Genomic DNA, 15,468 nt, shown 5'->3' with positions numbered 1-15,468 from the left:
TATAGAAATGATAAAAAAATTCCCTTCGTAGTTATGGCCCTATTTTAATTTGAAAATATCAAAATTATTTTATTAATATTAATTTTATTATTCGCTAAGTATAGAAAGTGATTCGTTAAGTACTTGAACACAATGTTTCACTTATGTGTTCAAGTATTATAACACTCATTACTCAAAACAAAATTTGAATAGTTAATCGAAGATAATATTGTTACATTTAGGAAATATTTATGAAATGCTATAGGGGGATATTTAGTCTACATTAAATAAATAATTTGTTTATAAATATAATCCTCTTCGTAATGAATTTTTCTTTCATTCGTTGCGATTTAAGATAAATTATAATAGTAAAATGATTTGTGATAATAATTAATAAATAAACCTGTTTTAAAATAAACAAATAAAGTTGTTCCTTTGCTTTGAAAACAGTTTAAATTAAATGTAACTTAGTATAAATTTTATTAATATGCCTTTTCGCTTAAATAAGCTTAATAGTTTGAACACAAATATTTTAAAACAAATCACGTAAAAATATATCACCATAACAATAAATTCCTAAATCGATAAAGATCTCCTTCCCTTTTTTTCCTCTTTGGAAAAAAAGACAAAATCCGGGGGAAATGAATAATTAGTGTTTTTTGGTTTATCCTTATTCCATTTAACTTTGTACAAATATACAATCCAAGTAAATTAAAATTCAAAAACTATTTAATAATTTCTCCGAACCAAAAATTAAAAATAAAAAAAATAATAATTAGCTTTTATCTATAGATTTAGTTAGGTGCACTGAATACCTTACTATTTTGCGAAAGGGGTGGGGATTAAATCTAGAAAGTTTAAGAAACTGCTAAGTCATAGAAATATATAAATAACATTGAGTCTGCATTTTCTCAAATCAAAACAATCAAAATTATTCAAAACGTACTGATAATGATGCCATAATTCTTCTGATTAAGCTAGAATTGTCATAGTTATAAATAAATATGTATCAGTTTTTATTTAAATAGATCATACTTATTATAGACAGTCACAACACACATAGTTTGAGTGATTTTATTTCACAAAGTGACTCAAACATTACCACTTTACTTTAAAAATTTTATAATTAAATTTTTTTATAAAAAAAATTTTAATATCAGCTTCATTACTTTCATAATTTTCATTAAAGGCTTTACAGCAAAGTGTCATTAACGAGTGATCACTTTCTGAAATTTAAAAAAATAAAAAATTAAACGAAGACTAAATTACTTTTACGTTTTGAACTGAAGTTCTTAAATTAAGCTATTAAACTTATTGAAACATAATAGTACAACTTAGTAATGAAAAATAAATACTACCAATGAGTAAGATGGAACTTCATTTAAACAATGTTATTTAATATATGAATAACATGAAAAAATTTAATTCAAACTAAATGAAACAGGAAAATATATGTTTTATCACGGAGAAGAAAATTTTGGTAAAACTACCGAAATATGAGGTAATGGCATTTCTAGTAAGAAAAAAAGTTCTAATTTAAAAAAAAAAAAAAAANAAAAAAAAAAAAAAAAAAAAAAAAAAAAAAAAAAAAAAAAAAAAAAAAAAAAAAATACGGTATTTTAACCATTCATTTGGTAATTTTTCCGTTCATATGTTATTAGTTTACCGGAAATTCTGGTTTTCAAAGTTCTCATTACTACACATTCAAAATAAATACAAAACTGAAAAGTTAATTTAACCAAATAAATGGTTTGTATGCCATGCTCTAAGATATAATGATAAAATTACCTTATCATGATTAATTAAATAATAAATAAACATTATTAAATATTATTGTGCATTTATTAAAAAATATATGTATGATAAGACAGCTGTTATACTTTATTATACTTTTCTCCGCTTTGATCTAGTTAGCTGATTTGTTTATACTAATCTGCTGTAAGCCAAAAATATTTCGAGATACGTACATTAAGCAGCTCTTTAAAATAAAATTTGAAAATGATTTTAAAATTTTTTTCGCGGGTAATTGAATTTCTTCATGTATAGAAACATTTAGAGTAAAAAAAATTGATAGTTGGTTCTGTCTACTATAGCTTACAGCTTTTGTGCGTCAGCAGCTTTTTTAACTATCATGTTAGCAGATTTGTTTATACCAATCTGTCATGAGACAAAAAGTTTTTGGATATTTGTATTTCAAGCCCCTCTTTAAAATAAAAATATTTTTTTAAATGAATGTCACTATTTTTTTAACTGAATTTCTTCATAAATAGAAAAATTTAGAACAGAAAAAACTGAATAGTTGGTTCTGACTAACTAACGTTTTCTGCGTCTGTGAGTCGGCAGCTTTTTTAACTATCTCGATTTTGTTATCTGATTTGACTATACCAATCCGTCATGAGACAAAATATTGCTGGACATATGTTATTTAAGCCACTTTTTAAAATAAAAATAATTTTTCAAAAGAAATATCACTATTTTTGTTTATTAAATTTAGTTATACGTAGAAAAATTTAGAAATTCATAGTTGGTTCTGGTTTTCAGCGTCTGAGCGCCGGTAGCGTTTTTGATTCCTTTGGCATTACAGCACCTGACATTGAAATTTTCTACGGTTGTTTTCGAGCAAGTAAATATTCTTTCCAGATATTCCGCATACAATTGAATTCGACTAAGGCTATTTCATCCACCATGAAGATTTATGAACCTCGAGGCAAGAAAAACAGAGGTATCTTTTCCAATTGACTCGAATGAACAGTCGAGTAAACATCCCACCGGAGTGTTCGCTCAAAATCTCGTAATAAATAAAATAAAGATTCAACAGGGAAGGCCTAGGGCCGCATATTCTTTTCCTATTCATCACCCTTGTCAAGAAGAAGTGGCTACTACATCTACCTTAGAAAATGACGCCTCTTTTTCATCATAAGAAGGCCTGCGCCCATTTTGGCGTGCCATGGCACACCCCCGCCACGCGTGCCGCCACACGTCTCAGAACTGGTTTCGCCCGGTGCTCCATACCTATTTTTTTTCTTTCTTTTTATAAGTCTTCATCATCATCCTTCAGGAAATCTAAAGATGATCAAGTTTCGCCATTAAAATCAGTTTAAAATTTCGCGTCTTGTGGATTTTTTTTAAAAAAAATGATTTTTTATTTCACTATCTTGGTATTGTAAACACCCTAAAAAAGAAAGAAAGCAGAGTATTAATTTTTTTTCTCTAGTTTTTTCTTCGAATGAGCGTAAAAGAAATAATGCTATGCATAAATGCTAGCTGAATATTTGTTCTTCATAAGGGGTTTAAAAAAAATATTGATATATTGAAATCAAACAAAACTACTCCTTTATGTACAAAACTTAAAGCCATATACTAGCACAGTTATATCAGTTAAGGTGACAAGGGACTTTCAACGAAGCAAAAATTTGTGAAAAAATCGATATTTTACATTTTATATTTCTGAAATCTTGGCATTTAACTGAACATTTAAAAAAAAAAATTTCTGGAATAAGAGCAAAATTGATGAAGTTATGACCATTTCAGTTTTGACCACACCCCTTTGTTTACCTTTTTTTGAATGCAGGTAACTGTTAAAATTAGTTTAGTTTAAAATTAATTTTAAATTAGTTAAATATTTTGTTAATTTTTTTAAAGAAATTTAAAGTATATAATTATTAAACTATTTCATTAGACAATATTTATAGGTATTTATATTAAAAACAAGAAATATTTGTTCAGAAGTAAAATTTGCAATGAAAAAGTAGTAAATGTCATTTTTCTCAAAATGTCTTTTTTGACAAATTTACAAATTTCAAACTGTTCCAGCGTAATGAATTTTCATTCTATTGACCTGAGAATTTAATGCTATATATTTATGAATATTATTAACATTTTGTTGGAAAAGTTTTTTGAATTAAGTGAATAGAATTTTTTTTATACATGATATTTTATAGAGGTATGATGATTTTTTCCTAAAAATGTAGGTTTTTTACTGTTTTTTTAATGTTATTTGTTTCTATAATAAAAAATAAAAAAAGTACTCCCAACAATTTTTTCAATATTACCTAATATGTAATATTTTAAAAGAATTTTGTCATTTTGACAAAATTTCAGACGCGTGGAGTAATATAAAAAAACATAAAAAATTCAAAAATTTTAATTTCTTAATTTCTTAAATTTTGAAATATTTCTTTGAAATTTTGTATAAATGTTGTTTTTAACAATATAAATGTATTCTGAAAATTTCAAGCAAATCCCTTCATAATTTCAAAAAAAAAATTTGAAAGCCCCTTGTCGCCTTAAAATAAATTCTAATTTCTTATTTGTTGTTATTATAATTATTTGTTACTCTTTCATGTTGTTTTACGTTATCAGATACTACAGAGCATTGACTAATGAAATTACATTTTGATCAAATCACGTCAAAACTTCACTCTTTTATTGAGCATCAAAAATGATGTCATCGATTTATAGATAGCGGCTAACACGGGATAATCTACATTAACTGTAAACAAGCAATATTTCCGATGAATTAGAAACCTAACAAATAACCAAGCTTTTTTTTAAAAAAAATTTCAGTTATCAGTTGCATTTTTCATTATTCAGTTCCATTTTTCAATATTAAACAGAGCTGTAAGCTAGCTCGCATCACTTATATAAAAAATTCATCGAGCCTGTTTTGAAGTGTTGAGTGTTCAACTTTATGATTCATTTTGTTTTGATAAGCATACAAACAAAATATTGTATAAACATAAACACTATAAAATTTAGAAATTTGAAACTACTATGGAGTGCAGAAAAATTCCTAAAGGTTACAATGGAATTAAAAAAAAATAACATTCGAGAATTAGTAATTGGATTACTCGATAATAATTAAAGAATTATTATGGAGGATTATAATCAATTTAATCAAAACAAGAGTGAAGAGTTTTTCTTAACGTTAACTTTAAAAAAAGGTTAAAAAATAATTAAGAAATTATGAAAAAAAATAATAAAAGAATTACGAATATTATGTCTTCTCGATTAAAGGTGCTGTAAATTAGAAAATGTCCTATATAACCTGGAAATTAAAAGTGCCAAAAACTTAAACTTAAGACACACAGATATAAATATATTATTAATGGCAATTATAATAAATATTTACGGATGGGTAGAATATATACTATGATAAAAATTAAATTCTCAGTTGCATAAAAATGTATTTAAATATAAAAAACAAAATAAAGTTGAAATAATTAATTAAAATAAAATTACGTATGAAGCATAATAATAAATTACAATCAATAATAAAATTAAAATTATTTATTATTATTAATTATTAGTTAGAAAAAAATCATGATAGCTAGAATAATATTTAAAAAAATTAAACATAATAATAAAGAAATTTGTAAAAGGTATAATTAAATTTAAAAAGAAAAATAAATAAGCTTCAATTAATTTAACAATAAATTTATTTTCTTCCAAATTCATGTAAATGACTTTTAAAAATCGAAAATAGAAATTACTCCTTAAATTCCATTTTCGAAAAGAAAGGAATATGAATATACACGAAATGATAAGGATCACAATTTACTCGGTGATTAAACATGAAACATCCTTGTTATTTTGTCACCTATAATGGAAATTTTTTTTCTTTTTTTTCTTTTTTTCTTTCTTTTGTCCCCCCCCCCCTGTTCATACGGAAGACAGCTTACACAGAACACATTTAACTAAGAAATCATTCGGACGGTTCCACTTCGGCAGCCAACATATTTTTTTTTTCTTTTTCTTCAAACAACACTTTATTTTACATCCTACTGTAATCGCAACCGTAACTTACGCGAGCGATCTGTAAAAAAAATAAATAGACAAAAACTGGAAAATGGGAAACTCGATTGAGAAAAAGAAAAGACTGAAAAAATTAAAAAAAAAAAAAAAAAAAAAANAAAAAAAAAAAAAAAAAAAAAAAAAAAAAATCTTCGGTCGTAGGCCCCTAAAACGATGAAGTGGAACAAAAAGCGTTTGGGAGAGAATCCTGCCGGAAAATTGGAAAACTTGTTGCGCTTTTGTCAGAGAATAAAATAAGCAGGCGTTTTTTAATTGGCGTTATCTTAAACGCCACCATAGACTCATTTTGAGTCAAACCTCTTACATATTCTGATTATGTGTCTACTTTGAGACCTGATTCACACTTAGACGGCTTTTTTATTCCTCGCATGGGTGAGCGAAAACTTCACCGATGGGGATTTTGAACTACCTGCATGTAATGAATTCAATTTTGTTTGTTATTATTATCATTTTTTTATGGCCCCGAACCGTTTAGAAGCAAAAATGCTAACGGAATTTTATCTCCGTAATTGATTTGTCTTGAAGAAAAAGATATCTGACTTGGGGAACGAAAATGTAATTTTGACGGTGTCTTCTTTGCCATTATTGGATTAGTTGGGTTAAGCTTTCTCAATTTATCTTTCTTGGTGATTCGATGAGAAAACTTTAGTTTATTCTTGAACGTTTTAAGGTGTTAAGATTCGAAAAAAAGAGAATTAAAAGTCTTCGAAAAAAGTATTTTTGAAAAGTCGCACTTAAATTTTGGTTTAAATAATTCAAACTAGTGCTGTAAAACCTGCAACATCCTGCTTTTCAACCAAAAATCAATTTGAAAAAAAACTACGTGAATAGAACAAGAAATATTACAGCTATTTTGCGAAGTAGTTCCAATGAACTTTAAAATAAGTAACGCATTTATAGCATTAAAATTTGGAAGAAAAATTTCTTTAATAAAAATAGATTTAAAAAAATATTGATTTTTAATTTATTTTGAAACGAAAGTTGGTAATTAATTAAACATTAAAAAATCCTAAAGTTATTTTTCCACTGAGAAATAGAATATCATCTGTAATTTAATTTTGTTGACAAATTGAAGCTTTTATGCCTATTAAGGAGTAAAAGGAATACCTATTTTTTCATTTAAAAAAATATATTAATATATACTTATTACTTTATTTTTTTATACTAAGATATATATTGCTCTTATTACACAAGGAAATAGACAAATATTTTATTTAATATTGAAATTATATTTAATAGACAATTTAACTTAATAGACAAATATTTAATATTTTATATATAACATTGAACTATAGTATGTTAATCAAACCTAAGTGAAATTTTCTGTTAAAAATTAATTAACTAATCACAAAATGTTCGAAAACACATTGGTATATTTGTGTTAATAATGATCCTCGTTATCCTTAAAATGTTAATGCCGATTTTGTTAATAAATTTTATGCATCAAATGATATCAATAAGAAAGATAGTATTTAAATAAGGTAGCAGTTAATATCTCTTTCACATATGAATTATGTATTCTATATGCAACATATTTCTTCATTTAAAAAAAATTTTTATATCCCTCACTGCAATATTTCAGTCCGGGATAGTTTCGATTAAGGCAATTAATAGCTCTATTATATTTTAAAAGTAACAATAGCATGTAATAAGAATATGATATTATCTATATTACATTAATAAAAATTTAACTATAGCATATTAATCAAACCTAAGTAAAATCTTTTTTGCTGAAAATCAATTAACTAATCACAAAATAGTCCAAGCACAACTTAGTATATCCATGTAAATAACCATCCTTGTTCTCCTAAAAATTTTAATGCCGATTAATAAATTTTATGTGTCAAATGATAACAATGTGAAAGGTAATAGAAAGTAATATTTTTCCAAGGTAGAAATTTATATGTATCTCACACATAAATTAAATACTCTATATGCAACCTATTTCTTCATTTCAATTTCTTTTAAATCGCGCACGGCAATATTTTAGCCCGGGATAGCTTTTATTAAAACAAATGCCCTCTATTGAAAACAAACACGAAAAAAATTAATTATAGTTTAGTAATCAAACCTAAGTGTAATTTTTTGTTAAAAATTAATTAACAAATCACACAAAAAAAAGGTTTAAGCACAACTTGACATCTTTATGTCAATGCCGATCTTTGTTATTCTTAAAATGTTAATGCCGATTTGTATCAAATGATATTTTATATATCAAATGATATCGATATGAAAGGTAGTAGAAGGTAGTACATATATAAGACATTTGTTTATGTTTCTCCTTCACACAAATTGACTATTCTTGAAACTTATTCCTTCATTTCAATTTCTTTTAGACCCCGCACGGCAATATTTCAGCCCGGGATAGCTTTTATTAAAACAAATGCCCTCCTTTAAAAACAAGCAGGGAAAAAATTAATGATAGTTTAGTGATCAAACCTAAGCGTAATTTTTTATTAAAAATTGATTAACAAATCACCAAAAAAAAACAAAAAAACTTTAAGCACAACTTGACATCTTTATGTCAATGCCGATCCTTGTTATTCTTAAAATGTTAATGCCGATTTGTATCAAATGATATTTTATATATCAAATGATATCGATATGAAAGGTAGTAGAAGGTAGTACAAATATAAGGTATTAGTTTAGGTCTCTTCCTCACACAAATTAACTATTCCTGCAACTTATTCCTTCATTTTAATTTTTTCTATATCCCGCACGACAATATTTCAGCCGAAATAGCTTCCATTTAGACAAATACCCTCCATTAAAAACAAGCAGGAAAAAAATTTATTATATAGTAATCAAACCTAAGTGTAATTTTTTGTTAAATATTAATTAACAAATCACAAAAAACGTTAAAAATTAATTAACAAATCACAACTTGACATCTTCATGTCAATGCCGATCCTTCTCATCCTTAAAATGTCAATGCCGATTTGTATCAAATGATATTTAGTATATCAAATGATATCGATATGAAAGGTAGTATATATATAAGGTATTAGTTTATGTTTCTCCTTCACACAAATTAACTATTCTTGCAACATTTTTTAAATCCCGCACGACAATATTTCATCCGGGATAGCTTCCATTAAGACAAATACCCTCCATTAAAAACAAACAAGTTAAAAATTATAACAATAACAACGAACAATCAGTTAACTGAAACGAGAGGAGCATTTCTTCTCCAAGAACGTGTGACCCAGCGCGCGTGTGATTTTCGAACAGGTTTTTTTTGTTTTGTTTTTTTACCTCTCAGCCACCCTAAACCGTATTCGCGAGCCGTACACTCACTCACCGCTTTCACCCACATCTCCTCACACGACAACAACAGTGGCTTTTCATTTTTTTTCCTTCCATCCCATGCGGTACATCTTTCTTCTTGTCGGCCGGCTTCCAGTGTGAGGAAGGCCCGACATCCGACACGCGAATGCCGTATTTTTATTGGTCACTCATCGGAAAACGATCTTTGATATTGATAGTTAGTTGATATTGCAGATTAGTATGTGTGTTCTGTGCCCACATTGTGGATATCAATATGAAAGGTAGTAGTTGATATTTATATTAATTCAAATTGTTTCATTAAGATATTAATTAAATACATAATTTGAGAAAAAGTTTAACCATAACTTGGTAATACTTCTTAATACCGATCAGTAATATCCTTAAATTGTTAATGCTGATTCTGCCATAAATTTTATGATTCGAATGTTTGATATTGAAAGATAGTTACAGATATTGATAATAATTAAACTTAATTGTTTCAATTTATTGTTAATAAAATTTATAATATATTAATTAAAATATTGACTAATAATAATTAATATTTATATAAATTAAAATTATATCATTAAGATATTAATTAAATAAATAATTGGAGAAAAAGTTTAACCAGAGCTTGCATATAATTTCCTAATGCCGATCATTATTATCCTTAAAATGTTAATGCCGATTCCGCCATAAATTTTATGATTCGAATGTTTGATATTGAAAGATAGTTACTGATATTGATACTAATTAAACTTAATTGTTTCAGTTTATTGTAAATAAAATTTATATTAAGTTACTTAAAATATTAACTAATAATAATTAATATTTATATAAATTAAAAATGTATCATTAAGATATTAATTAAATAAATAATTGGAAAAAAGGTTTAACCATAACTTGCTTGTCATTTCTTACTGCCGATTATTAATATCCTTAAAATGTTAATGCCGATTCTGGTATAAATTTTATGATTCAAATTATTGATATTGAAGGATAATTGCTGATATTTATAATATTTAAACTTAAATGTTTCAATGAAACATCAATTAAACACATAATTTGACAAAAAATTCAATAACAACTTGATGTCCTTTTAATAATGTCGATCAATCATGATCATAGAATCAATCATGAGGTTAATGATCAATATTATCCTTAAAATGTTAATGTCGATTTCGCTTTAAATTTTATCAATAAAATGATTAATATTTAAAGGTAGTAATTGATATTTAAATTAATTGATATTTATATTAATTGAACTTAATCGTTACAATGAAATATTAATTGAATAAATAATTAAAGGTAAAATTCAACCACAGCTTGATATCTTTTTATTAATGGCGATCATTGTTATCCTTAAAATATTAATCTGTTATAAATTTTGTACATCAAATTATTAATATTGAAAAGTAAAACCTAATTGTTTTAATGAAATATTAACTAAATAAATAAGTAGAAAAAAAAAGTTTAACCACTACTTGATTTCCTTTTATTGAAGGCGATCACTGTTATTCTTAAAATGTTAATGCCGATTTTGTATAAATTTTATAACTAAATTATATGATTATAAAAGGTAGTATCAAATTTATTTATCAAATTTATTGTGTTCAATAATCACTGAAAAAGAGTTCAAACACATCTTGGTATCCTTTATTTAGGCCGACGATTATTATCCTTAAAATGTTAATGCAGATTCTTCTAAAAATTTTATGTATCAAATGTTTAATATTGAAAGGTAGTAGTTTATATTTAAATTAATTAAAAGTAATTGTTTCACTAAAATAATAATAAAATCTATAATCCGTGAAAAGTTCGATCACAAGTAGGTCTTTCCTTATTAATACTGATTGTTGTTCTTCATAAAATGCTTGTACCGATTCTGCTATAAATTTTATAGATCAAATGTTATTGTTATAAAATGTTGTAGTTTAGAATTAAATCAATCAAACTTAACTGTAATTAGTTTTGTTAAAAATTATTTAAATAATATCAAAATAAATTCAAGCACAACTCAATATCTATATATTATTTCCTATTCTTGCTATCCTTAAAATGCTAATACCGATATTATTAATACATTTTATCTATCAAATGATTAAAAAGTAGAATAGTAAGGTATAAAAGGTAGTATTTTATATTTATATTAAATAGTTAAAGTTAAATCACAGCTTGCTGATCGATTCTTCTAATTAATTTTTTGCATCAAATGTCAATATAAAAGTTACAATTTTTGTTAACATCAAGTTTTTTAGTTAAAAATTAATTAAATCATTAGAGAAAAAGTTAAACTTCAACTTGAAATTCTAAAAACGCTAAAGCGAATTCGTGTAATAAATTGTATGCATTAAATTATATCAATATGAAATGAGGTATTTGACCTATAAATTCATAGACTTACTTTTGTTTAATTTGTAATTAATATTAATTAATTAATTAGTGAAAACATTCAACCACAAACAGAGTATATTGAAAATGTTAATAACTTCTGTTTATAGATTTTAGATCTAATTTTACATGTATAACACTATACGTTATTAGAAATTATTTACACTTAACAGCTGCCAAAGTTTGCGATATTTTTTGTATTAATTTAACACTGCAGAAAAAACAGTTACTCCTTACATATAAAAAAAATAAGCATTGAATAAATTTTTTATTTTTTATTTTTGAACGCACGATTCGAAATTTTCTTAATGCTGGTTTAATCATGATATTGTTTAAATTTGCTATAACGTCTTCGCTTCAACGTGCTAAGTAAAATAATCTATTGTACTTCGTAAAATTGAGTTCAGGAATTTAATTCCTACCTGTACGGAAATATATTTCATTTTAACTCCTTATTCAAAAATTTTGTATCTTATTATAGTTCAATGTTCTGAGAGGGCAGTGTAAATCTCGTAAATGGAAATTATTTTCAATAAAAAACTTATTTACATAACTTATTTTCAATATTTTTGATGTTTCCTTTATAAGGACTCTTCACTGTTGATATATCCGGAACTCTAAATAAAAAATACAGAACGAAATTGCATGGAATTTTTTAATGCTAGTTTAAAATCTTTTTTTTTCTTTTAAGCGGGGGGAATTAAAAAATAATATCATTCAGTTTTCAAACTTGAATAAAATAATGAAAATTATAAAATTTACTTTAAAAAATTAAGCATTCAGGTACCAAGCAGGACTTTTAAATACATAAATATAATTTTTAAAGCAAGCAATCTGTTTGATGTTTTTTTCTCTTACCATTCAAACATTTATAAAACATATTAATTTAAATTCAATAAAAATGTGATTAAGTATTTAAATAACAATCTTTCATCAATTTCCTTTTGTTAAAAGTTTTGTTAATGTTTTTGTTAATGTTTTTTATTGGTTTTTTAATTAATCAATGTCCTCAAAAATAAGCTGTCTTTTTGAACAATTTTTTAACAGCGCTAACATTCGTAGAAATAACTTTAAGACATTTTCTTTCACAATCGTTTGTTAACTTGCTGTAATTCCATACAAAAAATTGTAATCTATTATTTCAGTCTGCGAAGTTAATTGCACAAAAAAATTTCTTTCAGAACTACTTTGATAAAAAGGGGGAAGGGATATTTTATTTCAATATTTATGAGAAAAAAATTTTTAATAATTTTTTTTGTTCATATACTTTCAACATTCAGTAAATAAAGGGAAAAGCCAATTAGTATAGGCTATCTTTTCTTTCTTTAAATTTTTAATGAATTTATATTTAGGTTTGTTATCGAAATTAAGCTTATTTAATTTATCTAAAAAAAGGCAATATTTTAATCTCAAGTTTTATTTTTCAAATTCCATCATTATTATTTCCTATTAGTATTATTAAATTTTTTAACTGATTGCAGTTTAATTTTTTTTTCTAAATTTTATTTTTATATTAAAAATGTTTTATATATTATGTGATAAATGCAAAATATCCTTTTTAGGTTGATGTAGTTCTAAACATGAATCATTCAAAAAAAAAAAAAAGAACTTAGTTTCCGTGATTAACCATGTTCCTAGCTGATATCACTTGATCAACCTGATATCATTTACCTTTATTGAAAAAGAATTATTTAAAAATACGAATTTATCAACGTTTTAACGAGATGTAATGTAATTATCAAAATAAAATTGAAATACGTAATAGATAAACATAAAAATAGTCAAAGATATTAGAAATAATTATTTTTTGATATAAAAATGTTATTGTTAATAAAATGCTTAATACAACACAAACTATAAATCATTGCAAAATGATAATAATTCACTCTTAGAAATGTTTTACAAACACACAAGGTTTAAAACGACTAAAGATTTAGCAAAGCAATTTTTAAGTGTTAATTTTAAAAAACATATATTAGAGCTTTAAAATCATGCATTTTTAATTCTTATTATTTTAGAATAGTTAATTTTACTCATTTATTTCGTTTTATTTATAATTTTATTCATGTTGTTTCTGTAAAAAATTCCATACTTAAATTTTTTTCTTTTTCTTTTTTTTTTACTTTAAGATAGAAAAATTTCCATAAATAGTTAAATAAATAGTAACTATTTTAGGATTGAGTAAATAATAATAATTTAAATAAACAGTAATAGTAAAATAGTTTCCAAAATTAGTTAAATTCAAACAAAACAATATTAAACCAAAAGAATTTTTATATATATAGCTTATTTATATAAAAGATACTGAATATAAATAAATATATAAAATTAAAGTAACAACTAAATAAGATAAAAATTAAAAAGTAAGCAGTTAATTCGTATGAAATAAAATTACATTTGCAATACACATAATATTTAGAGTTCAATAGTTGTATATAATGGACTGTAAATAAAATAAATTAAGATAATTAAAATAAAGGCAAATAGTGAATCAAAACACTTAGAAAAATATTTTAAATAAACCTTTTTCTTTTCATTTGAGTAATATTCTTCGTACTTGGAAAAAAGAAAACGTTTTCGTTATTAATATTTTTAAAAATAAAATTTCAATTTAGTTTTTCAAAGCATTTTTTCTATACTGAGCCAATTCACAAAATATATCAAATAAATTGGTTCATTATCTATTTCTTTTAACGCTAGATACCTTTTGCAAAGAAAACAACATTAAAGCATAATGCTAGGGAAAGAGGGGGGTTACGTATCATTCTTCCCCCTTACAAGGCCGTATGCTAATGAGTTGTATGTTAAAGCAAACGGAGAGAAATGCTAAGTTAATGGCTGTTAAGGACGCCTAGGACTTTATCACCTTATTTTGAGGGGATTTTACTCGAAATAAATTAAGAGCTTTCAGAGTTTGAAATCATAAATTAGGAAATTATGACATACATTTAAATAAATTCACAACGAATTGAAATCAAAAAAAAATTTCATAAAAATTTTAAATTTAGTGAAATTAATTTGTTATTAAATTAAAATATATTTTTTTATTAATTCTTTTTAATTTATTTAAGAACTAATAATTATGACTCAATCTTTTTATTATAATCTTTTTTTAATTATTATTCTAGAAGTGTAAAATACTTCACATTCTTTCATTAATATTTTAAGCTTATGTAGTTCTGTAGAATGGTTTGCTACTTAGTACACTGTAAAAATTCTAGATCAAATTACAGTAAAAAGTACCAGCACTCAGGTGCCGGTACTTTTCCCCATGAAATTCATTTTTACCGGAACATGTTACGAAATAACAAGAAAGCTGATATACTCTTATACCATAATTTTTACTGTAATAATAACAGTAAAATTACTAACTCACTCTGATTAAATAAATATTACTGTAAAAATTACAGTTTAATATTTTATGGTAAAATTGAATAGTACGGTATAAAATGCCGGTATTTTGTACCATACTTTGATCTGAAATTTTTTTATAGTGTAGCAGTTAAAGCGTATTTCCTATCTGAATATAGTTTATTATTTTTATTACATTATGAAAAATAAATACCTAAGATGATATATAATATTTATTATTATTATATCTTATTATAGTTATACTTACCAATGTAATTATCAACATTATTATTGATCAATTTTTACTTTTAAAAATACTTATAAAGAAGATTTTCTGCTGTAAAATTTCTATTAATACTGCAATGTAAACTAGTTTTTTTGAGACAGTATTGCTTTAATTTTATAGAACAGCTGAATTCATTCAACATAGTTTGAACTGAATTATAGGATAAGTTCTTCTGTACGTATTAAATTTAGAAGAGCTGTAGAAGAACCAAACAATGGCAATAGGAGTAGTGTAAATGCAAAAACTTAAAAATCAAAAAATAATTAAGAAAATTTTAACTTTTCAGATATATTCCTACTGTTAAGATTTTGCTGTTTGGTGCACATTTTAATCGAAATTTATAATTTTTTAAAGTAGTAAGTTTCATTAGCAAATAAATA

The 15,468-nt window shown here is 24.6% G+C and overlaps 1 protein-coding gene across 2 annotated transcripts in view; it reads left to right on the top strand.

The window, feature by feature from the left end:
• LOC107438166 (B-cell lymphoma/leukemia 11A) overlaps window positions 1–15,468 on the top strand; it is a 210,719-nt gene that overhangs the window by 151,982 nt on the left and 43,269 nt on the right. Inside the window, exon 1 of one of the 2 annotated variants that reach the window (XM_016050377.3) lies at window positions 9,089–9,341. The exons of the other annotated variant lie outside the window; for it this stretch is intronic. Coding sequence (XP_015905863.1) covers window positions 9,335–9,341 — 7 coding nt within the window. The 5' untranslated portion in view covers window positions 9,089–9,334. Of the gene's footprint in view, window positions 1–9,088; window positions 9,342–15,468 lie in introns of those variants that run through there. 2 annotated transcript variants of the gene reach the window in all.

The sequence above is a fragment of the Parasteatoda tepidariorum genome, chromosome 8 (assembly GCF_043381705.1).
Source record: "Parasteatoda tepidariorum isolate YZ-2023 chromosome 8, CAS_Ptep_4.0, whole genome shotgun sequence".
NCBI classification, from domain to species: domain Eukaryota; kingdom Metazoa; phylum Arthropoda; class Arachnida; order Araneae; family Theridiidae; genus Parasteatoda; species Parasteatoda tepidariorum.
The sequence above is the reverse complement of the archived record's forward strand: the minus strand, read 5'-3'. Positions and strand labels throughout refer to the sequence as shown.